General features: G+C 53.4%; 1 protein-coding gene across 2 annotated transcripts in view; it reads right to left on the bottom strand.

The window, feature by feature from the left end:
• The window catches only part of HNF4A (hepatocyte nuclear factor 4 alpha), a 36,026-nt gene extending 12,770 nt beyond the window's left edge, over positions 1-23,256 (bottom strand). Inside the window, exons 1-3 of one of the 2 annotated variants that reach the window (XM_063404595.1) lie at positions 23,054-23,256; positions 2,119-2,293; positions 6-100 (exon numbers count right to left, since the gene is read on the bottom strand). In XM_063404595.1, the coding sequence (XP_063260665.1) occupies positions 6-100; positions 2,119-2,293; positions 23,054-23,102 (319 nt within the window). In that variant the 5' untranslated portion in view covers positions 23,103-23,256. Of the gene's footprint in view, positions 1-5; positions 101-2,118; positions 2,297-6,146; positions 6,737-23,053 lie in introns of those variants that run through there. The other variant, XM_063404596.1, reaches the window with a different exon arrangement.
• Between the last annotated feature and the right edge of the window lie 14 nt (positions 23,257-23,270).

The raw sequence follows: 23,270 nt of genomic DNA, 5'->3' as shown, positions 1-23,270 counted from the left end.
CCCACCTTCCTTCTTCATTCCTGCTCGGAAGCACTTCTTAAGCCTGCAGTACCGGCACTGGTTTCTTTTGTCCTTGTCTACTACACACTGCCTGTTAAACCTGGGAAGAAAGAACAACAGAAAGGTGTGAGGAGCAGCAAGACTGAGGCTGAAGGCAGGACAAGACACAGCCCCAAGCTCCAAGACATGCTCAGAGCAGGTTCCCAGAGGCTCACCCTGAGAAAGGAGCCCCAATCTGTGATTTTTCCACTCTTGCTTTAGCCTGTGGTTTCTTTTTGCACCAAACATCTCAGCTCTTCCCTCTGCCTCTGGATGTTCAATAAAGACAGACTAGAACGGAGCCACATGCAGGAGCTCAGGCTGCTGGTCTCAGTCAGCAACCATTAGGGATAGGATGTCTGCAGTGGACTAACAGACCCCAGGGAAGTCAAAAGTGTGATCTAGGAGGGTCAGAAACAACTTGGGAGCTACAGTTATAAGTTAGATCCCAGTAGAATGGAAGGAAGAATGCCTTTATTCTGAATTTTAAGAAGAGGTGGAAGGTCGTAGTAGCCCATTTGTGAGGCTAAGAAGTCAGTTTAAGTCTCTGCATCTCTCCAGGGCTGTGTCTGGGATTCTCAGAGGTTGTTTCTGACCTCTGGACAGAATTTCTGGTGTGCAAACTGCTCTGCTACCACTTGCACTTCAGAGAGGACTTGGGAAGCAACCAGCTCCTTCCCTCCAGGCTTGTGTCACCAAATCCTCTGCACATGGTGGGGAAAACACTGATCTCATGTGTGGGACTCACGAGCCTGGTGGCCACTTGCAGCATGAATCTCACTTGCAAATTTGCTCTAATTTACAGCAGATTGATCCAGCTTGCAGAGTAAAGACAATGGGAGTACAGAGCTGGAGAAGGGCTCCCAGCCATGCTGAATTCTGTAGCTTTTGAAAAGGCTTCCTACTACTGTGCTTTTTAAAGCCCCCAAGCCATGATTTGGCAAATCATCCCCATGGATGCCTGAAAGCAGCTTCTAAAATATTCCTGTAGTGCATATAAAAGCCTCAGCTTCCAAAGAACTGGGCACCTTGGCTTTTCTTACAGAGTTGTGGGGAGAGGGCTCCCTGGGCAGCCACCTAAAATAACCCTGGGGTGTAAATGATGATGTGCTTCACAGGCACTCATAAACCTGGGCCTTCCTTCTGTCACTCAGGTTTTAGAGTCACGTTGCTCTTCATGCTCTCCAAGTGGCTGTCAGGCCATCAGGAGTAACTGACTCAAAAAGCCCAAGGGATTTGGACACTGTGAACTGAGGATTCCTCAGTTCCCTCTGTGACTCTCTAGATGTGAGCTGCTCAAAGCCAGCAGCACGCAGGTCACAGCTGCTGATGGCACAGGAGAGCCATGGGCTCCCACCAATGGCACAAGGTGCAGGGCATGAGTTTCAGGAGCAACACAATCCTCAGAAAGGTGCATGTTGTGCTGCTCCTCATGGGTGTTCTTGTATCATGTAACAGGCAGTGACAGCAGGCACACATCCATCTCATGATGGGGAAGGATTGTCCCCAGGGAGTGAACAAGGCTTGTGCTGCACTCAGGGCAGTGAGCAGAGAGATGCTAACTCCCTGAAATGGGGCTTCTCCCCTGGCATCTTGCTGCTTGCTGGCCACATCCATGGTTGGCCATACTCATTTGTATGAACACGTGCTTGGCCCTAAAGTACAGGGCAGAATCACAGAAACACAGAATCACAGAATAATGAGGTTGGAAGAAACCTCCAAGATCATCAAGTCCAACCTATGCCTTAACACCTCAACTAGACTATAGCACTAGTGCTATGTCCAGTCTTTTTTAAACACATCCAGAGATGGTGACTCCACCACCTCCCTGGGAAGACAATTCCAGTGCTTTATTACTCTTTCAGTGAAAGGCAAGGCCTGCCAGGGTCTTTACCCAGTGATCAGCAGAGGGCAGACCCAGAGTCAGGGCAGGCAGCGACCCCTCCCAGCCGAGGGCTCAGGTCAGGGACAGTGGAGGAGGACGCGGGGAGGATGAAGAGGATGAAGGGCGGTGCTGCTGCACTGTGAGGGCTTTCCCTTGAGCTGTGAGGGGCTGAGGCACGGGCTGTGTGTCCTTACCTGCACGAGTACATGTGGTTCTTGCGCACGCTCCTGCGGAAGAAGCCCTTGCAGCCATCGCAGCTGGAGGCGCCGTAGTGCTTGCCCGTGGCGCGGTCCCCGCAGATGGCGCACAGCGTGCTCACCCCCAGGCTGCTGGGCGTGCTCAGCCCCGCGCCTTCCGACGGAGACGTGTCTGCTTGGGGAGGACACAGCATGAAGGAGAAGGTGAGACAGACAGACAGCATCTGCTCACGCAGCTACCAGCCTGAGACTCTGGAGAAACCAGGCGGCTGCAGGCCGGGGACAGTCAGGTGTGTAAGGAGAGAGTGTGCAAGCTCTCAGTGCTTAATTAATGGCATTTTGAGTGCACTAAAACGTCCTGTATTCCATGGTGAGACCCCTCTTCCCCTGTATTCCATAATGAGGCACACAATGAGGTGTGTAAGGAGAGAGTGTGTAAGCCCTCAGTGCTTAATTAATGGCATTTTGAGTGCACTAAAACGTCCTGTATTCCATAATGAGACCCCTCTTCCCTCTTCCCTTGTATTCCATAATGAGACAACACAATGAGGTGTGTAAGGAGTGTGTAAGCTCTCAGTGCTTAATTAATAGTATTTTGGGTGCACTAAAACGTCCTGTATTCCATGGTGAGACCCCTCTTCCCAAAGGCCTGGCTGCAGCCATGCCATCAGACACTCCATCAAACTCCCTTTGCAGGAGTCACAGGGCAGAGCCAAAATTCCTCGGGGATTTGCAGACACTTTGGGCTGCAGTAGTGTGGCCAGAGAAAAAGCTGATGGAGAGTTAAAGCTGAGGTATTACAGCTCAGGGTGAGCCGCAGATTTATTAGGGAGGTGTTTGTGTTACAGATCTGAAAGAGCCCAAGACAGCCCTGAGCAGATGAGGTGAACAGTTCCTTTCTCCAGGACAGAGCTCCAGCCTGCACAGCCCTTCTTTGGGAAGACAAGACTTTAGGTAAATAACAAACTCAAATGACTTGAGCTGGAAAACTCATGTGGGCAAAGGCTACCCATGCAAGGAAGGATGGATTAAAGAGAAAAGGTGGCACTCTGGCATGGAGAAGGCTGTAGGCTGGGGGTGTCTTCCAGAGTCTGACAGGATCACAGTGGACACTGATTTGTCTTGCAGTCTTTACAGATCAAGGGGGACTGGGACTTGCAGGGCTTTTTTTGGAAGATAGGGAATTGCAGCAGCCTCTGGAGGAAAGGACATCTGAAAGGCTAAAAGCCTTACAAGGGCTACACTAAACCCCTCCAGCAAGCCAAACAAACCTCAAGGCTGAAGGGATCAGCCCTTAATTCAGTTGATCTAATTGTCCCCTCCCATGTACATTTTTCTGTCAGCACAGGCACATCCCCCTCCCTCAGAGGAAATGCCAGTCACAAATCATACCCAGGATCTACAAAGCCATAGAAACCTGCTGGGATTTTTAATGCTTGAGTCTATTGGCCCCTGATTTCTGGGTTTTTGTAGGGAGTCTGTTAAGGCTCACCCTGGAAGGGCCAAAGCTGCTCCCACCTGGGAGCAGAAGGGCTGGTCCCAGCTGGGCTACCATGGTAGGTGCTGAGGGAGTCAAGGCAAGTCTGGCAGGGGCAGGGCTGCATTTTTAGCTTCTATTTTGCAGAGAAATGGGTATTTCAGCAGGTGCTGCACATCCTGCTCATGCCACCTCTCAGCAGGAGTAACTGGCACAGAACCAGCAGTGAGCAAGCACAGGGGTTCTTGAGCTTTCCCTACCTCTGGCAGCATCTTTCATTTCCCTGCCTGCTTTCTGTCTTTCCAATTCCTCATGTCTGTCCTGTATTTCTGAGTCAGTTTGCTGCCTCTCTGTGACCCTTCCTGGCACACCCTGTCATTGCTACAGCAATAGCAGTGCAAAGCTCCTGTCTCCACTCCCAAAGCCCTGAGCTTTCCCAAGGCTGTCCTGGCTGTCTCCTGTCCCTGTGAGCAGCTTGCTTCTGAAAACATCCTCCATTCACATCCCGAGGGCTCAGCTGGATGCAGGTCACTCCAGAAGGAAAGTCAAATTCCCAGTTTCAGCTAAACATAGGACTTAGATGTGAGAGGAAGAGCTGATCTGCCTGTAATCCCATTACTTGTATATCTGTGACAGCCCAGATAAATCCCTTTTTAGCAATCTATCACGCTGTAATCAGATGAACATAGAGCAGGAAAAACTGGCACTCTTATCAAAGAAGTTGCAACATCTCAGTCTGATAGTCAACAACAATGAAATTATTGCCTAATGGATAATTTTCCAATTAAGTTTATTTTGCCGAATATGTGCCAAAAATGTGAGCTCTGGCTCCTGCAATCAAGTGGTTGGAGTTAAAGTAAATAGAGGAATGAAAAAAATCTGACTTTGAGACCTCACAGCTGAGCCTTGTGTTGGGACAGGAGCTGCCCCAGAGGTCCCTGAGCCTGTCTGAACACGGGATGCATTTTGCCTGTGAGAGGCAAACGTGGTCCCTGCTGAGCTGCTGCCCTGGGGCTGGAGCTGCAGAGCTGTGCAGAGCAGTGCTGGGCTCTGGTGCAGTCCTTGGCCAGAAGAACAGTCACAGGTCCTGCAGGTGGAGGTCCTGCAGGAGGTGTGTCCTCCAGGGCAGCTGCTCCCGTGCCAAAACAGCCCTGCAAGCAAGGGCTGTCCCTGGCCTGGAGCTGAGCCCAGCAGGAGAGGAGCTGGTGCTGCCTGCCCCAGCTGACTCATCCAGCCCTGCAGTGTCACAGCACACTGGGTCTTGTCACAGGAAATCATCCTGTCCCTCTGCTCCACGGAGCCCTGGGTCGGGGTGGGCAAATCACAGCCCCTTGTGCAGATGCTTGCTGGATGGGAGAGGGGCACGGAGAGGGAGCAAGGCCTGAGCTTGTCCAGAGTGCCCCGATGGACATCAGCAGAGCCAAAGGGGGCACCTGAATGGGTAGGACCAGCCCCCAGGAGTGGAGAAGGGGCTGGCACCCAGAGTGGCAGGGGGTTATTGCACAGCAGAGCCACGTTGGCACCACAGTGTTACATCCCTGACAGAGCAGAGGCATAACCCAGGGAAGACCCACACAGGCTGTGATGGAAGAGTCCCCACAGCCAGCACAACCCTTGGACAGAGGTGCCCAGCAGCCCCAGTGACACAACACACGAGAGGAAAGGGCTCAGAGGGCCACTTTTTGTGGCTTTGTTTAGTCATTAACCTCATATTTAGAGAGACTTTAGGGGGGACTTGAAGAGGAATCTCTTGTTATCTCTGAGCATTTAATCACCAAGACTCTTTGGTCCCCCAATGGGTGGGCCAGCATTGTGAATTCTGGAGGGTTAGGTGTGATGCTGCCCCCCTGAAGGGATGGGAACATTTGTCTATCCTCTCCAGGTCCCCATGTCCCTCTTACTGGGAGCTAAGCCCCGAAAGGGGATGCCATCCCACACCCCAGCACTGCACTGGGGAAGGGTTGTGGCCTCACAGCAGCTGCAGTGGCAGTGCCTAAATCACTTCTGATAGTGATTTTCACCCTACCCAGGTGCTAAATGCCTTTCTGCTCCAGGGACTGGCTCTCAGCTCTGGAGACACAGTGTCAGTCGTCTGTCTGGTGAACCATCAACAGCACTTCACACAGAAACTTCTGGCTGGGGTCTGGGAGACCCTCACCATGTTCAGCCCCAGCCCCATTCCCCAGGCTGAATGTCTAGAGGTGACCTCTCATTCCACTCAGCTCCTGGTGTGTCCCTGCTCCCAAGGGCTCTGCGGGACCCCATCCCACCTGTACCAAACACAGCTCTGCTCTCCTCTCTCTATTTTCCCTGGGGAAACAGAAACCCCCTCCAGGAGCTCCCCATCTGACACCCCTTCCCTTAGGAACTCCCCATCTGACACCCCTTCCCTTAGGAACTCCCCATCTGACACCCCTTCCCTTAGGAGCTCCCCATCTGACACCCCTTCCCTTCCCAGGAACATTTTTGCAGCCACCACAGGGATTTCTCCCTCTGCAGCCCCCGGCTGCTCCCACCCAGCAGAGGGGAGAAGTCGGAGGGGACTTACCAGTGCCCATGGCCAGCACCTGCATGTTCTCAAACTCCAGGGTGGTGTAAGCCGGGTCCAGGGCTGCGCTGTAATCTGCCATCTCCATGTCTATGAGGGCTTTGGAAAGGCGCATTATCCCCGGCAAGCACGGGCCAGCCTGTACCCACTCCCTTGTCCCAGGCTATCGGCCCTGCCGCCTCCCTCTGCCTGCGCTGCGTCCCCTACCTGTTGTCTTTTAATTCAGATATTTCTCTGAAAGGATTTGCTGAGCCTCAAGGCCTATACTCCCAGAGGGGTGGAGGCAGGAGGCAGGGGGTTAATCTTTAATCATCTCACCCATTGCCGAATACTGCTAAGCTGGTTTCTCTTTTTTTTTTTTTTTTTGGTGGAGCAGCAGTGATTCTTGTTGACTGTTTATTATTGAATCTCAAGGCGTTTCTGATCCTGACTCCTGGGTGCAGGCAGCACCACGGGAGCAGGCACTCACCCAGGGCTATTGACCTTGATGGTGAGCTGCTGGTGTTGCTCTTAATTATACCTAGGGTGGAAAACTTGGAAAAAACCCTACCAGGAGTTCTTCTCCACTTCTGTCATTGCCTTCCTGTCCTCACCACACCCCTGTTTTTCCCCTCTTGCTCCCTCCATCCCTTCCACTCCTTCTCCTTTTCTCTCCCTCACGGTCAGAGAAGGTCAGCTAGAAATTCACACGTTGCTATGTAAAGTAAAACGTATGACTCCTTTTACTTCCCTATAAACCAAGTTTTACAGGGGGCTGGATGCCCCATAAACAGATCCCATTCTGCAGCCATGCCCAAACAGCGAGCAGGGCTGAGGGGTGGCACAGACACCCTGGGAATTGCCAGGGTGGCTCCTGTCCCACAGCTGAAATCACTCTGTGCTGGACACCCCCAGCCTTGGGGTTTGGCTGAGATGTCATAAAAGTTTCATGAGACATTTACAGCAGAGCAGCAGGAGTTTTCCTTCTGTGGGTGCACTGCTGTCAGCATCAAGAGAGGTTCTGTGCCTCAGACCTTGGGTCTGACCCTGCTGGTGCTGCCAGCTGGGGCCAGAGCTGCCTGTGCTCTCCTCCCCAGCAGCCCCATGGCACTTCAGTCCTCCACTTCAGCCAGAACTGAGACTTTTCAGTGCAATTGCAAGATCATTGAGTGGGAATTTAATCGATCCCTGAACGGCACTGGCTGCATGGCGCAAGAGAAGCAGCAATTAATGATTTGGTATCAGTTCTCTCTGCGTTGAAAACAGCCCCGTGGTTTCGCAACCGGCAGCCACAGAGTGCACACGCTGCTGCTCTGGGCTCCCAGTGCCTCGTGTTTGTTCTTCCCAGGCACCCCAATGCAGCCCCAACCCCACTGGCACCACAGGCTGCCCTGGCCACGGTGCCATCACTGCCACCACCTGAATCCAAGGTCTCTGGCTGCACACCAGGACTTGCCTTTGGGCATTATGCCAGTCATGATTTTCCATGCACATTTTGGGAGCACATGGAGTTGTTCAAGCAGCCTTTTGCTCTGCAAAACCATGACCTACATAGCACTTCTAAACAGCTCTTCTGCCCTGAGGCTACAGATCTGCAGGAGTGAATCTGAGCACAGGGGAGAGGGTTTCCCCTGTTTTCTCACTTGGGAATGGTGATAAATGAGCCTTTGCTGCAGGGGAAACAGTCGTTCAGTCAGTGCTCCTGAGGGACAGGCCAGAGCTTGTGTGCTGGTGGCTCTTCCTTTAGGCAGATACAGTCCTTGTTGGTTTTTGGTTGTGCAGACTGGGATGGAGATACAGGAATAGAGCATAGCCCCCTCCATAGCCTCATCCCAGGGACATCCGTCCCAATCCAGGCCAGGCCACGGTGATCCCTTTGATTAGATAAATGCTACAGACACCAGGTCAAATATGTGCAGGATTTGCCACGGCGTCTAGTAAAATATCATAAAAACAGAGCCTGTTCTGCCCTCTCAGCAAAACAAACCTTTTGCTTCAATAGCCTGCTGAGCAAGGAGGCTGCAAAGGCCATTTACTTCCCCGGCAGGAGGGATTAAAAGGGCCAGGAATAGAAATGAGAGAGGCAGCGTGTGCAGGAGAGCGGCAGATAAGGAGCAGGGAAGTTTGGAGAGCATTAGGTGGCTCACGAGGCTGGGGTTGTCAATGGGACCTGGTGTTTTCCACCCAGGGTTGTGTTGACTGTTGTTTTCTCACTGCCAGTGTCCTCTGTGGGTCACCAGTGCCCCCTCCCAAATCCCTCATGTTGGTGTGGAGGTCAGGGCCAGACCAGCCAAGGACACCACGCACTTCCTTTGCCCTGGAGGTGGGCTCTGATGGAAATGCACTGGCTGCTCGCTGGGCACTGTTGCTGGGGATGATGTCTCTGCTGGTGTCCTCTGCCTGAGGAGTCCTTGTCTCCCCTGGCATCCTTGTGTGGTGAGTGTTGGGACAGCTTGCCAATGTTGGCTTGTACTGGCCAACAGGATCCCACAGCTCTGTAGCTGTTTTTGGTGGGAGGTGTTGGAGCCAGCAGCTGCTTGTGGGGCTGTTTCAAACACTTCTGGCTACTAAAGATGTTTTTCCATTTTTATTCCACAAAAAGACAACTCATAGCTGGAAGACCCCCACTGATAGGTGAAGGCTGTTCCCAGGCTAGGTATTCCAGGGAAGGTCAGCTCCCAGATCTGCTCCTCTCTCCTGTCCCCATTTTCTGTTCCCTCCACCCACTGTTTCCTATGTCAGGACATGGTTGCAGAGGAGACCATGACAGCTCTGGGGCATGATCTGTTCTGTGCCAATTGATTATTTAATTTTTATCTGTTGAGCAGTAAATCCTTTCCCACACTGGAACATCATGGCACTAATACTGCCTTATCTATATATCCCCATCTGGCAAATGTATGCAAACCTAAAGGGGATTCCCTGAAAATAAGATCTGTGCTACTCAATAGGTGAGGATCAGGAACAGAGTATTTAATGGGGCACTTTTGGTAAGGATACCATCACCTACTGTGCTTGCTAGCTCTGTATGCAAGCAGGTGAGCAGGCTCCTCTCAAGGACCTCCTCTCTGTTGCTTCTTGAACAGGGATTTTGTAGAATCAGAGGATAATTGATGTCAGAAGGGACCTCGGAGTCTCTGCTCCAGGCTCCTGCTGGAAGCAGAGCCAGCTGTGAGAGCAGCATGGGTTCCTTGCAGCTTTAGCAAGTTGGGTCTTGAACAGCTCCAAGGATGGAGAGTAGCCTCAGCAGCCAGCTGGCTTGACTGTCCTCATGGTTGGACACTGGCTGAACTCCAGCCACGCACCCTGTGAGGAGCCTGGCCCCATCTTTTGGTGCCCCTGTCTGTGTTACCCTCCTGCAGTTCCTGCTGGCCCATCTCTCCCACCTATGCAGAACACATCCCTGCCTGCCAGTGGATCGACCAGGCACCCCAGTGTGGGGTTGCCTGCAGACTTTCTGAGCATGGACCATGACCAGGGGTCCTTCTGCCCTCTGCTTTTCTCTCTCACAGATCTGCACTCTTAAGAAATGCCCAGCAGAGGAGCGAATGCCCAGAGCCAGCAGGACACCCTCAGCTTTCATGGGCAATGCCATCGCTGGCCCTGGCAGCCCTGACTGCAGAGCTCTGCCCCTGTGTCACCTGCAGCTCCAAGGGGCCACTGTAGAGCTGGAATATTTCACATGGCTTTTTTTTTATTTTTGCCACATGCACACGAAGCAGAGATGGGCTCAGGTGTGAAACCTCTCCAGAGCAGCCCGGCCCTGGGCAGGGAATGGCCCATCGCCATTTCCCGGCTGTGGGGAAACAGGAAGCCCAGTTACAAGACAAAGAACAAAAGTCCCAGGGGAACGTCACCAGCGTAGTCACCTCCACACATGCAAAGGTCCCTTCTGCCTTTTTTTTTTTTCCCCTTTGAAATTTCAAATTCCAGTTTGTGGACAAAGTCCTGCCTATCTGAGAATATAGATCTCCGACCACTGACCAAACTCCACTTCAAGCAGTCCCGAGGACTGCTCTTCCCCTTGCCCACAGACCTGTCTGCTCACTCCTTGGATATCCCAGGATCATGCTGAAAACTTTGCTCTGAAGCACAACACTGGTACTTGCACAAAGCGGATTTTGCTTTTAATGTCTGCAACTTCCTTTCTGGGAAGAACCTCAGGAATAACCAGGTAGGAGCCTTATCACCTGCAATTCATTGGGCCAGCCATTGCAGAGAGAAAATGAGAAGGAGAAACAAGGGCTTCCATTGTGCTTGTACCAGCAATTTCAGCTCATCATTTAAGTAAGGGAAGGGGAGGGGGGGGAAAGCAGCTTCAGAGGGGATGAAAAACAAGAGGGAACATGAGCTTGTAGAGGCAGAGCCACTCTGTATGGTTAACTGATAACTCCAATTTGCCTCTTCCCTCTCATCTTTTCTGATTCTCCCAATTAAGCTCGACTTATTCTCATGCTAATCATTTCTTGACCTGTTTATTCTGCATTAAAAAATTAACAGAGAGCAGTTTACTGCATGACTTGCTCACACAGAGCTGCTGCAGATTAGCAGGCATGCTTTAAGCCCCTACACAGGACTTTTGGGTCCCACAGCCAGTCTGCACAGCTCGAGGATGAGCTTTTTTTCCTGTTTTTAAAGAACAGCTTTTTCTAAAGTCAATATAAACCCCCCTTCTTTCATGCCTTGAGTATATTTGCTCGGTGACTATTTCCAAATGGGAAAGATAAAGCCAAGGGCTTGTGTTTTGTCAGACTTTTTGTAAACAGGGGTATTTAGGCCATACTGTCAAACCCTCCTGCCTTCCACCTCAGTGTGCCATGACTCCAGAGCAGAGTTGTCAGTGTGTTAATAAGCAGCTCCAAGGAATTTGTTGGGGTTGGGGGGCTGCAGGTCAGTGCAGCTGCATAAGCCCCCAGCTCAGGGGGCAAATCTTTGCCTCTCCTCTAGGCAGTCATATGACAGACACACAGATGGGGGTCTGCTCCCATGTCCCTCCCTAGAACGTCCCCAGAAGCTGTGAGAAGGCTCCAGGAAAACAGATGATTCAGCAGAGGTTGTTTAGGGTCTGTTTGCCCCTTGCCAGCTGCACACTGCACATCCCTGCCCCAGCAAAACACTTTGTGGAGGTGAAAATGAGCCACCAGCTCCACCCAGGGAGGTAGATCAGAAAGATCCAGCAATGAGAGGCAGGAGGAGACCACAGCCATGTGCCAGACCTTGCCTGGGGAAGATGCAATCAGTTTTATCATCCTATTGAACAGCAATCACTCTGGGTGATTTACTTTCCCCAGGGCTGAAGCGCCTGTGGCTGGGCTTGGGGCAGGTTTGCTGTTTGGAGCTGGGGCAATGCCCAGGACAGACAATCCCTGAGCAGACCCCAGACACATTGTCACTGATGAGAATGTGCCCTGTGGTGGCACCAGGGCTCCCCAGCACAGCTCAGGCTGACAGAGGCAGCTTCATTGCAAACTTGGGCTGTTTCTGACCAAAGTTATTAAAAAGTAGCCAAACCAACCAATATTGTACTGGTCCCCAGACCACAAAATCCCTGTATGGAGAATCCAGGCAGCTTTTGGGCATGGAGAAGAGTCACTTTAAAGAAGGTATAAGACTGCCTGAAGTCCCCTCCAAAAGCAACATGTGCATTCTAGCTGAAGCTGGGATGATGTTGGGCCTGGAGGCAATTATTGGAGCTAAAATAAATAACTGCTCTGCAGAAGTGGTAGGGAAAGAACTGCAAACATGGACACAGACAGACCATTTCAGCATATACTGCTCTGGTGATAACACTGTACTTGCCTTTCATCCCAGGACTGGAGAGAGGTTTATTATCCTGCCTAACAAGGGCTCTGAACTCTTGAGGAAGTTATTATTATTTCTTGTGGGAGCTGTTATTATGCAAGGACAGTAAATTTGAGCTGTTCCCAGAAGGGTGGCTGTAGCTGAAAATGCCAGGGCATTTGCTGGTGTGTATTTGCCATCCCTCTGCCTGCACTGCAGCCCCTGAAAGCAGCATCTGGCCCTGGGGCCTGCAGTTTTGCAGCTGTGAAATCTGTCTGCTCTGTTTTCATAGAAAATGACACAATGAGCCCGGGGCCAAGAGAGGAAGGGGAACAGATTCATCTTCTTCCACTCCACCACAGGCTGCAATGTGGCCCAAGCCACAGCTCCCACCACTGATCCCACTTGCCCCCTTAAAACCCTACACCACAGGCACTGCACTCCATCCAAACCCCAGCCCAGCAGAGACCCGGACACTTTCCTGCTAAACACTCTCCTGCCTATTTGGGAGGAAATCCAGAAGAGCTCTGTCTTTGCCATGTGCTGTTCCAGGTTCACTGGCTACACTGGCAAAAGCTGGGCTGAACTCCAGTGGTTTCAGCCCCACTGAAATGGGGCAGCAGGAGCCTCAGGGAAGCAGCAGCACTGGAGAGAGGGTTTGCTGCCAGCAACACACAACTGTTGCTCTCTGTGCCTCTCCAGTAGTGCCATTTGGTGTGGCAGGGACCTCAGCAGCCTGCTCTGGACCTGGGGAAAACTTGTTCAGCAGGTGGATATCATTCCTTTGGGCCTGAAGTCATCCTGAAGCTTCCAAGGAAAAGGATCCCTACTGAGCTCACAGTCTGGCAGGCAAGTGAGTCTCTCCCTTCAGCCCTGCCAGCTGTTTGCAGGGCTTTTACGTTTCATTGACTTTATACATTCATTATACACACATGAAACAGCCCCTGGATCATTTCAGCTGTGGAGCAATAGGTGAAGGAGGAGAACAGCCAAAATCAACAGTGGTTACACAGCAAATTTTACCTTTTTTTTTTTTTTTTTCTAGTATCTTTTTTGGAAGCTGGGTGCATCAGCAAGCCATGCCTGGAGGTGACCTCCAGTGGCTACTGGGGCTCTTGGGATCAGCCTTCCCTCAAAATTAAGGCAAGAGCCTGCAATGCTGCTGGGGGGTGGAGGGAGAGCTGCAGCAGGGCAAGGGTGTCAGGGGACAGTCTGAGCCCGTGGCCCTGAAGGAGGGCAGGTCAAGGGCACCTGAAGGGCAAAAAGCATCATCCTGGACCCAACAGCTCCAGCTGCCCTCCTGCCCCGGGCTGGCTGGTACAGTCAGTCCCAGCTGGGGAGATGAACTTGGAGACCAGCTCAGGACAGGGCCATGTGTGCCTGATGGGAGGAGGCACGAGGAAGGAGGGAGGCTGCTGCAGGTGGGAGCACTGGCAGGTCTGAATTCAGAAAGGTAGGATGGGCATGTAACAAAAGAAAAAAACCACAAAGGAGTGGTGAGTTAAAATTTGGGAGATTCTAGTTTCTGTAGACAGAAGGGAATAAGTTAGTGCTAAATGCTTGTTCTCTGCAGGAGCCTGAATAACCTGTCGTGTCCCCAGTGTCCTCTATCACCAGCGCACAGCAAGGGGTGAGTGAGAACCAGACACACTCAGGAGCTCCATGTCCACAGCAGCTGCACGCCCACCACACACCCCCTGTGTGACACAACCCTGCTGTCCACTGCCAGAGAACAAAAACACAGCAGAAAGCAAGGTGTGGGAACATGGGAGCCTTCTACATGCAAGGTTTGTGGCATGGGGGACAGCAAGGGCAGGGCATCACACATCCCTACAGTTCCAGAAACCCATGGGCAGGACACTGCAGGGCCAACTGCAGCTCCAGCTCACCAACATGGGAAACTGCCAAAAAGCCCGTGAGTATTCGACCTAGGTCTGCAACACTGGATAACACTGTTGTTTGTCCCTTTACATTCCTGCAAGTCCCAGTGCCATTGGCCTCTTGAATCATAAAGAAATTAAAATATATTATGACCATAAACTACATCATTTGAGGAAATGAACCACTTCTAGTAAACGTATCATGGGACGCTGAAGCCATGAACTTTCCTAAATCAATTGCCAGCTGATAAAGAGTGCAGGCACTGCTGGGAGCACCTGACTCCCCACTGGCATGGGGAGCTCGTCCCGTGGGATGGTGACTGGGGGTGCAGGGAGCATGAACCCCACCACCAGCACAAACCCTGCTCGGGAGGAATTGCTCAAGCAAGAGGAGCAGCTCAGTTTTTGCTGAGTCCCGGAGTGGAAGGGAGCCTGCTGGGGTGTTTTGGGGGTGAGGTCCTGTGAGGCACAGGGGTCCAGAGCTCAGGAAGCACCAAACATGTCCAAATTCAGGCAGTGGTCTGCAGGAACTTGGACATGTTTGGTGCATCCCAAGCCCACCCAGCCTCCTGGCCTCTACACTGAGATCCCCGTGGGTGCTGGGGCTGAGGGGCTGAGCACAGAGCTGGCTGGAGGGGGCCACAGAGGGGAACCCTAAAACCTTTCTGGTAAGCAGTAAAGTTTGAACTGGAAGCGTTTTTCTCTTAGTTGCTTTGCAGCTTTCATTAGGAGGGTTGGGAGGTCCCGCTGCAGAACTGGCTTAGGTGCTGTGAGTGGCAGGATCTGTCCCCAGGCCAGCTGAGGCTGCAGCCCAGGGCAGTAATGCCAGGCACGGGGGACTGGCCTGAGAATGACTGAATCATTTCCCAGACAGCACAGGCAATCACTGGAGTATCCATGGGACACCAGCCTGACTCTGCCACTGCTCCCCTCAGGGGTCACAGCTCCCACCGTGCTGCCCATGTTGGGGTATCTCTCTTGAGCCCCAGAACCAACTTGGGGACATGAGCCATCACCACCCACAAACCTGGTATGTCCACCCTGCACAAAGCAAAACAGAAACCAGAGACATGGGGGACCCATCCAACAGGGACCAGCAATACCAGTGGGAGTGAGCATTTTGGGAGCTCCAGACCCACACTGGAGACCCTGACAATGCCCTTCTCTCACATCAGCTCTGCAGCGCTGGCTATGCAGCTGCTTCTCTCCCTGCTGCAGGTGCTGGGGGAGCAGGGGGGTACCTGGAGTTTCCTGGAACAGGTGGTATCTGCTGCCATTCATCTTCCAGGGGCGCTCAGCTCCGTGGGCAGCTCTAGGGGAGTCTGGCCCCCGGCCGGGGCCGCGCAGCCGGCGAGCCCCGCGCGGGCAGCGGGGCACGGGCCATGCCCAGGAGCTGCCTGTGGCGCAGAGGCAGGGCCAGGCTAATCCCTTAATGCTGGTCACAATGAGATTTGATGGGGAGCAGGCGTTTGTGCCGCAGAGCCGCAGGTTTTAAAGGGTTCTGGCCACTACCCGGGGGAAAATTCTAAGGTGGCTCTGGGTGTGTGTCCTGCTGCCAGCGCTCGCTGCACGCCTGCTGCTTTCTGGGCCTCCTTTCTGGGGTCCCTCACCCTGGTCTCTGCCTGCCACTGGGTTTCTTTAGGCCATGGAGTACCTGGCCTTATGTGCAGCTCTGGAAGTTGATCCAGAAAATGTGTCTGGGTGTGTCTAACAGCAGGAGCGGGTCTGGCTCCTCAGGGAGAGGCTGACTGCTTCTGCTTTAAAGTGTTTCTATATAAATAGCCAGAACACCATATCCTTGAGCAACAGCCTTCGTCTCCCCTCCCAGCTAACATCAAACACAGGATGGCTCAGTCCAGAGGGGAGCAGGGAGGCTGCTGAGCACCCAGAGTTTTCTGCTCTGCAGGAAGTGTGTTCTGGCAAGTATGGCCCTGTTTATAATGAAGAAGAAAATTGTGTGAGGGAATAGGGTGGCACTTCACTGGGGTTTCACAGGCACTGAGTGACTGAATTGCTGAAAGGGACACCAGGGCATCTCTGAATTCAGCCTTGGGCTGCATGGCTGTGACCCGACTACAGCCAGGTCTCATTGGCCTCTGTGTCCAGAAGGACCAACTCAGGGATAAACCCATCTGAAACACCCATTTTCCTGCATTTTTCTTCCTCCTCGGATGATTCCCTTCCAAGCCCACCTCTGCTTTTGCTGTGCCAAGGAGAAGAGAGCTCATTCCTGCCCTCCAGACATCGGGCCCCAAGCACCACCTCGAAGGCACCAGTGTAATGCAGCAAAACCATTCCTAAACCATTCCTGTCCTGTCTCCACAAGCTTCTGCTTCCACTCAGGCCTGCCTGAGGTGTATTTGAGTTAATTTGGAGTGCCCACAGTCAGCAACTTCCAGAATGCTCCTGGTGGGTCAGGAACAGGGAGTGGCCAGCAGCTCTGTGCCCAGAGAGGGCTGTGCTGGCGACAGGGGCTGATGCCCAACATTCCCATGTGGAACAGGGAGCAGCACAAGGGCAGGGCTGGGACTGAACTGTGTGTAACCCCATGACACCTCCCTGCACCCCTGTGTTGCCACACAGGTTTTAGTGGCTGTAACAGGGAACCACACCCAAGTCAACAGACATTTCTCCCAGACTGCGGCAGTCTCCAGGCACACACCCATGGATGAGCCACAGCAGCACTCAGCTCTGCTTCCACCATCTTGGTGGCAGCACAGTCTAGGCAGGGGAGTAGCCAGGGCTGTGGATGTGAAGCCCAGCTGTTTGTCCCCTTGTCCCTCCTGCCTCTTTACTCCACTCTTCATTTCCTGTTGCTGCCTTTGGCCTGCCAGGACTGAGCTCTGCATGAGCTGGTTCCCTCAGGCATCCCTCAGTGCTTTGTCCATTCTTCCCTGCTGGGGCACCTCCACCTGTCCCTGGCACAGGACCTGCTCAAGCTGCAGTGGCTGCAGGTGAGAGGCTGTTGAGCTGCATGGCCACCTGCAGCAGTTGGTACTTTCCACCTTCTGTTGCCCTGTCCCAGCCTCACAGCCCAGGACAAGGTTCCCTGGGTGGTGTTAGCACCAGTGAATCCTCTTCCCATGCTGAGCTGCTGCTTTTCACCAGGGTGGTGGGGTGGATGCTGCCATCCCCCCTGGATGGAAGCCAGGGCAGGCTGGAATGCTGCAGAGGAGCAGCAGCATCCTCTTATCACAGGTATCAAGGCTTTGGGGACCGTGTGGCAAAATGATCAGCATCCCTTGGGAGCAGAGGGGGAGAGAAGTGGCTGAGTGGGGCAGGAGGAGCTGGGCTCTGCCTCTGTGAAGGGCACTGGGCCATAAACCCAGCACGGTGCTGTCATTTGTGTGTCAGCAAACATGTTGAGTGGGCTTGACTATTGATTCTGACCATATAAACCAGTGTTGTGGCACTTGTTCAGGTTTGTGCAGGTTTTACAGCTCCTGTTCTGAGAGGTGCCCATGTATTTGGTTTTGCTCCTTCCTTCAGGTCTATCTGTTGACATTGGCTCTCCTAACCAGAGCGTTGGGCCATGCCAGGAAGCTGAGTGTGCCTCTCTCCTTGTGTTTCCCACTTTCCCAGGGGTTATCAGCTATAAAATCTCACACACCCATGGCTGGGACAGGGTGCAGAGGCAGGTGAAAGGTGTCCACTGGTCCCCACCACTGGTTGGTGGGTTTGGGTTCCCTTGCTCAGTGACAGGAGATGAGCCACCCACCCTGACAGACAGATGAGCAAAGCTGCAGGGAAGGGGCTGCCCTGGGAAGTCTGGAGTGGAATGAGCAAGGTCTGAGGTCTGTAGAGCTGTGATGAAAATCAGGCTGTCAAACCAACTTGGATGTGCAGAGAAGGAGAAGATGCTCCCAGAGCATTGTCACAGAGGATATGAGCTATGCCTGGCCACCTACAATGGAGGCACACACTGTCACCCATTCCCTACCTCCAATCCTCTCCCAGAAGGAGCTGCCAGCAGCAGTTGTGCCCTCAGGGACACCTTGGTGCTGGAGGCTCACAGGGCTTGAGCTCACAGGGACGGTCCCCATCTGTCTCTCAGCACCAGAGCTCCATTACTGTGGGGATGCAGCTGGAATCCTGCTGGTGACTTTGGGATTTTGGGATAGAAAGTCTGGTCCAGCCTTGCAGAGCCAGGGTCTGTTTGCTCCTTCACTGCTGGTGCATTTTCCCTTGCTCTGCATGACCTGCTCCTCCCACCCCTTTGGTGCAGCGTCCTGAGCCTACCTTTATTTTTTGAGGCATGTGTTTCCTGAAGGGATTTGCTGAGTAATCTCTGTCGATGCTCAGGCTGAAGCTTGGACAGGAGCTGTTCCTGGGGATGATTTGCTTCTGGGACTCAGCCTTGCTCAGAGGCCCCAGTGCCTCTGCCCAGGACAGGGGGGCAGAGCCCTCAGCCCCACATTCACCATACAACTGCTACCTTGAAATTCACCTTCCGTGAAAATTCTGCAACATTTGCCATTTCCACATACATTTCTGCCAGGAACCCTGTTTGCTTGAATATTTGAGAAAAGCAAACAGAGAAGGAGCCTGAACACAAACAGTCATGGATGTTTTTTTGCAGTCTTTGCCCTGTTCTAACCCCAAGCCTGCTTGCAGAGATACTTTCAGGCATCCCCTGATGTACCCCTCGGCTCTGCCCTGTGTGCTGTCCTGTCCCTGCTGTAAATACTGCTGTGTGTAAAATAAACTCCCAGCCCTTGCTGTCTGTGGGACCACCATCACTCACCACCCCTTTGCTCTCATGCTAAGTAACCATTTTTAATGCCATTTAAGAAATGTCAGCAGATGACTAACAGAGTATGACTGGCAGACCTTCACCTGCCCTCCTGAACTCAGAACATCTCTCAGACACTCCTGGAGCCTTCCTGAGCCTCTTGCTGCTCACCTTCCAGAGCTGGAGCTCATTTCCTGCTGACAGCAGCTCTCTGGGCTCGCTCCTCCTATAAAAATTCTGTTGTGTTTCAAGCAGAGCCAAAGCTGAGGGTGAGCTGCTATCCCCACAAATGGCTGGAATGAGGTGGAGAAGTCACAGCTCTGTGGGTGAGTGCAGACAGCGTGTGACACCAAGCAGCATCCCAGCTCTTCCCCAGGGAAACCTTCCCCAGCAAACAGCTCTTGGGAGCAGGCCAAGGTGCTGACACAGTGATTGTCCCTTTTGTGTCCCAACAAATACCTGTGCTTATTCCTGGCTGCACCAATGCCTTGCTCAGGCACTGCAAAGTGCTGACCTTGCCAGCACCAGAGTTACAGCCACCCCAACATCCAGCAGGGATGGCCAGAGTGGGGACAAGGAAGGGGCCTGTGCCAGGGGTCCCAAAAACCACCAGTCCCTGATGGCTGCCAGGCCATGGACACAGAGAACAAGGAGTAAACAGAGGAATTAAAGAGCAGCTGACATGAGCTGTTGAGGAGGAAAAGCTCAGTTCAGGTCATATCTAGAGGAAACCTGTAAAGATTTGGATGCATTTGGCAGTGAAAATTAAAAATACTCAGAAAATCATCCCTCTCTTACGTTTCTCAGTTGAAATTATTCCCACATCTGACCAGAGCTCCTGAGCAGCAATGACGTCTCGCATTTTTCAGCTGTTTTCCAAAGCTGCTTTGTTGATCAGGGCCAGCCCTGATCACGTGCTGGTCCCTGCTGTAACCACCAGGCCTGGGGATCCCCAGCTCTGAGAAGATCCCAGATATGAAGGAGTGGTGCTGCCTGCACTGGGATTGAGACCAATTGCCCAAATTGTGCCCAAGTCTCAGTGGGAGGGTAAAGGTGCATCAAGGGGCTCATCCCTTCCTCAGTGTCCAGGAGATGTTCCCCTTACCCCCTCTCCATCCTCCACCTTCTCACACACATATTTGCAGCTTTCTGCAGGGATTTAGCACCAGTGAAGCCCTTTCCAGCTCACAGCCTGTCCTCAGCAGGTGCTGGTGAGGATTTTGAATGTGCCTCTGTGTCTCTCCAGAGCTGCAGCATCACTTCCTTCTCCCCCAGGGACCCACCCAGGGTGCTGGGGACAGGCCAGCTTTGTCACTGACTGACAGGGCATCCTCCAAGTCCTTTACACAAGGCACAGGTCTGATGGGAGGGAAATAAGTGCCCCCAAGGTGTCATTTAGAGAAATGCTGGTGACAGTCTGGGACAGGGATGGATGGGGAGGGGTGCAGTAACTGCAGTGGGGGGATGATCTTACTATGGCACCACTGCCAAGAGAGGGCCAGACCTGCTCGCTGTCCCGAGGCTCAATGCCAGTGCCAAGCTTCCCCATTAGAATATATCCCTGGCTTCAGATGGATTCTGAAATCCTGAAGCTCCTCAGATGGATAGGGAGAAGGGAAAATCAGAAAAATCTTTTCATCCATCAAAAGAAACTGGAAATAGCTCTGTGACCCTCTCCAAGGCTGAAGGCTCCTCTGGAGGACCCTGGTGTGCCTCCATCAGGCATGGCAGCTCCATGGCCTGTCCTGCTGAGGGCAGGGGGCTGCTGGCTGCATGGGCATCACTATGGGCATGGCTGGGGCTCAGCACCACCACTGCTGTGTGAGATCCCACACCGCTTTGCAAGGGAATAAACTTCCCAGTGAGCCTGGGAAGGCTTTGGCCACCACTTTGCCATCTGCAGGATGGTGCATCCCAGCTGCTCTGCCCACTCTGCTGCCCAGCCCCAGCCCAACCCTGCAGAGCTTTGGGGGAGGCCAGGCACTGCCCAGTCCCCCACCCCACCAACCCTTCCTCACCTCTATTTGGATAACTTCTTCACCCATTTCCTTTATGAGGACTCTCCTCCTTCTGCCAACACTCTGAGTTTCCTCTCACTTTAGTCTGGGAGGCCCATTTCGCTTTTTTATTCTCATTATTTCTCTCTCCCCCTTGCCTGGCCCCAGGCTTGCAGTGGGTGCTGGCCAGAGGCTGCTTTTGTTGGGCCATGGGAGCAGGTGGGATGGGCAGTGATTCCTCCCTATCCACCCTACAGCACCTGGCCCTGCCTGCACTTGCCCAACCTCAGCACATGGATCACTTACTGACTCTCAGACTGAAAAATTAAAACAAAAACAACTTCAAAAATCATAATTAATAAAAAAAGATTTTTACCAAATTCAAGAGAAAATTACTGTCAGAAAGGTTTAGCTGCCTGTGTTTAAGGTCACTGATGTGCCAGGGCTGGCAAGGGGCTGCTCACATTAGAGCCAGCTGCAAGTGGACAGAATAACTCCATCCTAAATGATCAAAGGGCTTGCTCAGCTCCTCGTGTTGCATGTGTCAGGCAAAGCTGGTTGCTCACTGCACAAATGAGGTTGGCTGTGCACCCTGGGGCAAAGCTGGATGCTGGCACCCTGGGTGTGGGGACAGCCACCCTGCACCAGCAGGTCTCCCAGGCTGATGGGAGCATCCCTTGAACATCCCCTTCTCCTGAAAATGAGGTGCAAGTCAGTCCCTGTGAGCTGGGTGGGTCAGGAGCCATCTCCCACCAGCAGCAGGGGCTTCAGCCTGGAGGATGCTCAGCACTGGCTCCTCCTGGGCCAGTTCTCACTCCAGGATCGGACCCTCTGCACATCTCAGAGGTATCAATCCTTCATTTCACCAGCTCACGTGTGTCCTTCACCACGTGGCTTCTTGCACTTTGTCCAAGCAGCACCAGCTGGACACAAAGATACAACCTGCACTAAACAGACAAACCAGGACAGTTTTCTGGGCATTTTTTTGCTGCTGGCTACTGCAGCTCAGAGGCAGGAGGGAACAGAGCTCCTCCAGAGACCTGGCTCCTGCAGGCTGGGGATGCACAAATGAGCAACCTGATAAAAGCAGGCTAAAACTCAGCATTCCATAACTGCTTGATCACAACTGCCTGCCCCAGCTCAGCGCAGCCCAGTGACACTACAGCAGATCCTATACAATTCCTACACATTTCCATTGCCATGGGCCATGGACCCACTGAAATGCTGATATGCCCTGTGTGTGGCCATGGCTCACCATGGGGTGATGTGACCTGAAATAAAGTGATCTGCAGGGTACCAAAGTGCTGGGGGCTGGGGCAGGGAGGCACAAGGCAGCATGACTGCCACAGCAGAGGTGGGTTAGGGCTGGAGGTGACACCCGTGGGACGCTGCAGGCCTGGGTCAAGGGAAGCAACCATCCAAAGAGAGGCCATGAGCAACGTGCAAGTGGCCTGGGAGTCCCACAAACCCTCCTGGAACCTGGGGTTGCACACATAGTACCTGGAAGGTGTGTTGGGCAGGGGCTGCACGCTTGTAAAAGAGAATGAGCAGGACATGAAAAATAGAGTGAGGAAAGGCAAGGTAGTATGATGGAGAGCCCCTTGGACTGTGATGGAAAGCCAGGGGAAGCAATGGAGAGCCCTTGAGAGTGATGGAGAGCCATGAGGAACTGATGGAGAGCCACAAGGAAGTGCTGGAGAGCCATGAGGATGTGATGGAGAACCTGGTAACTGTGAGACCTCAGCTGCTGGGTCCTGACTCCACACCCCAGCCATGCCCAGAGATCCAAGTTCCCAGAACACACAGGCCTAAACCAGCTGTGTGGGGATGCTGCAACACAGGCACATCCTGAGGATAACCGGGCTGATGTCAGCCCCGGCAGGGGCACCTGTCCCCCAGGGCCCACGTGCATTGGTTGGCAGCTGGCATCTGACACAGCACAACACGGGGCTGCTCCGGGCTGGTGCCCACTGTGCCATGCAAGGAGCACGGACACAGGCCTGGCAGACATCTCGCTGTGGCCGGGTGCCCAGGCAGCACTGTGCCACCTGATGCTGTGCCCCGCGGAGGCTGGAGGCTGCTGCTTGTCCAGGCACTGCTCTCCCTGCTGGGAAACCTGCCCAGCCATATCACCGGCCCTCGGCAGGAGCACGGCGCCCGCTGTGCCCACTCGCAGCCCGGGCACGCCACGGGCCATCTGCAGCCCCACACCGGGGCTGGCTGTGTGTCCTAGGGCAGGGCTTCACCTCCTCTACGCTGCTGCCACTCGTGCTGCTCGCCCGGCAGCAGCAGCAGCCCCTCTGCCAGCACGTGGGGCCGCTCCGCTGCCTCGGCCACGTGCCTTCCTCTTTGGGTCAAGCGGAGGGAACGAGAGAAAACACACATTACAGGAGTCACATCACACCAAAAGCAAACCAGGGCCTTTCTGCTGCCTCCATCTCCAGCTTTGGCGGGTGCCTGAGGCGGGGGAGCGCGGCGGGGCCGGGCCGTGGGGCTGGGGCCGGGCGGGCAGCGCGGGCGGTGGGACGCTGTACTCACCGTACGGAGCCTCCATCTCAGCGCTTAGCTGCGTGCTTACATTGACCATGTCTCGCCGGCTACCGCTATGGGGGCTTGGGGCCAAAACCAGAGGAAGCAGAGGGATTAAAAAAAAAGAAATCTAAATAAATAAATAAAAAAATGTCTCTCGCTAAGGAACCGGGTGAAGGCAGGAGGGAGCGCGGAGAGGCAGGGCGAGGAAACCTGCCTCTCCTGT

This window comes from Prinia subflava, chromosome 8, assembly GCF_021018805.1.
Source record: "Prinia subflava isolate CZ2003 ecotype Zambia chromosome 8, Cam_Psub_1.2, whole genome shotgun sequence".
NCBI classification, from domain to species: domain Eukaryota; kingdom Metazoa; phylum Chordata; class Aves; order Passeriformes; family Cisticolidae; genus Prinia; species Prinia subflava.
The sequence above is the reverse complement of the archived record's forward strand: the minus strand, read 5'-3'. Positions and strand labels throughout refer to the sequence as shown.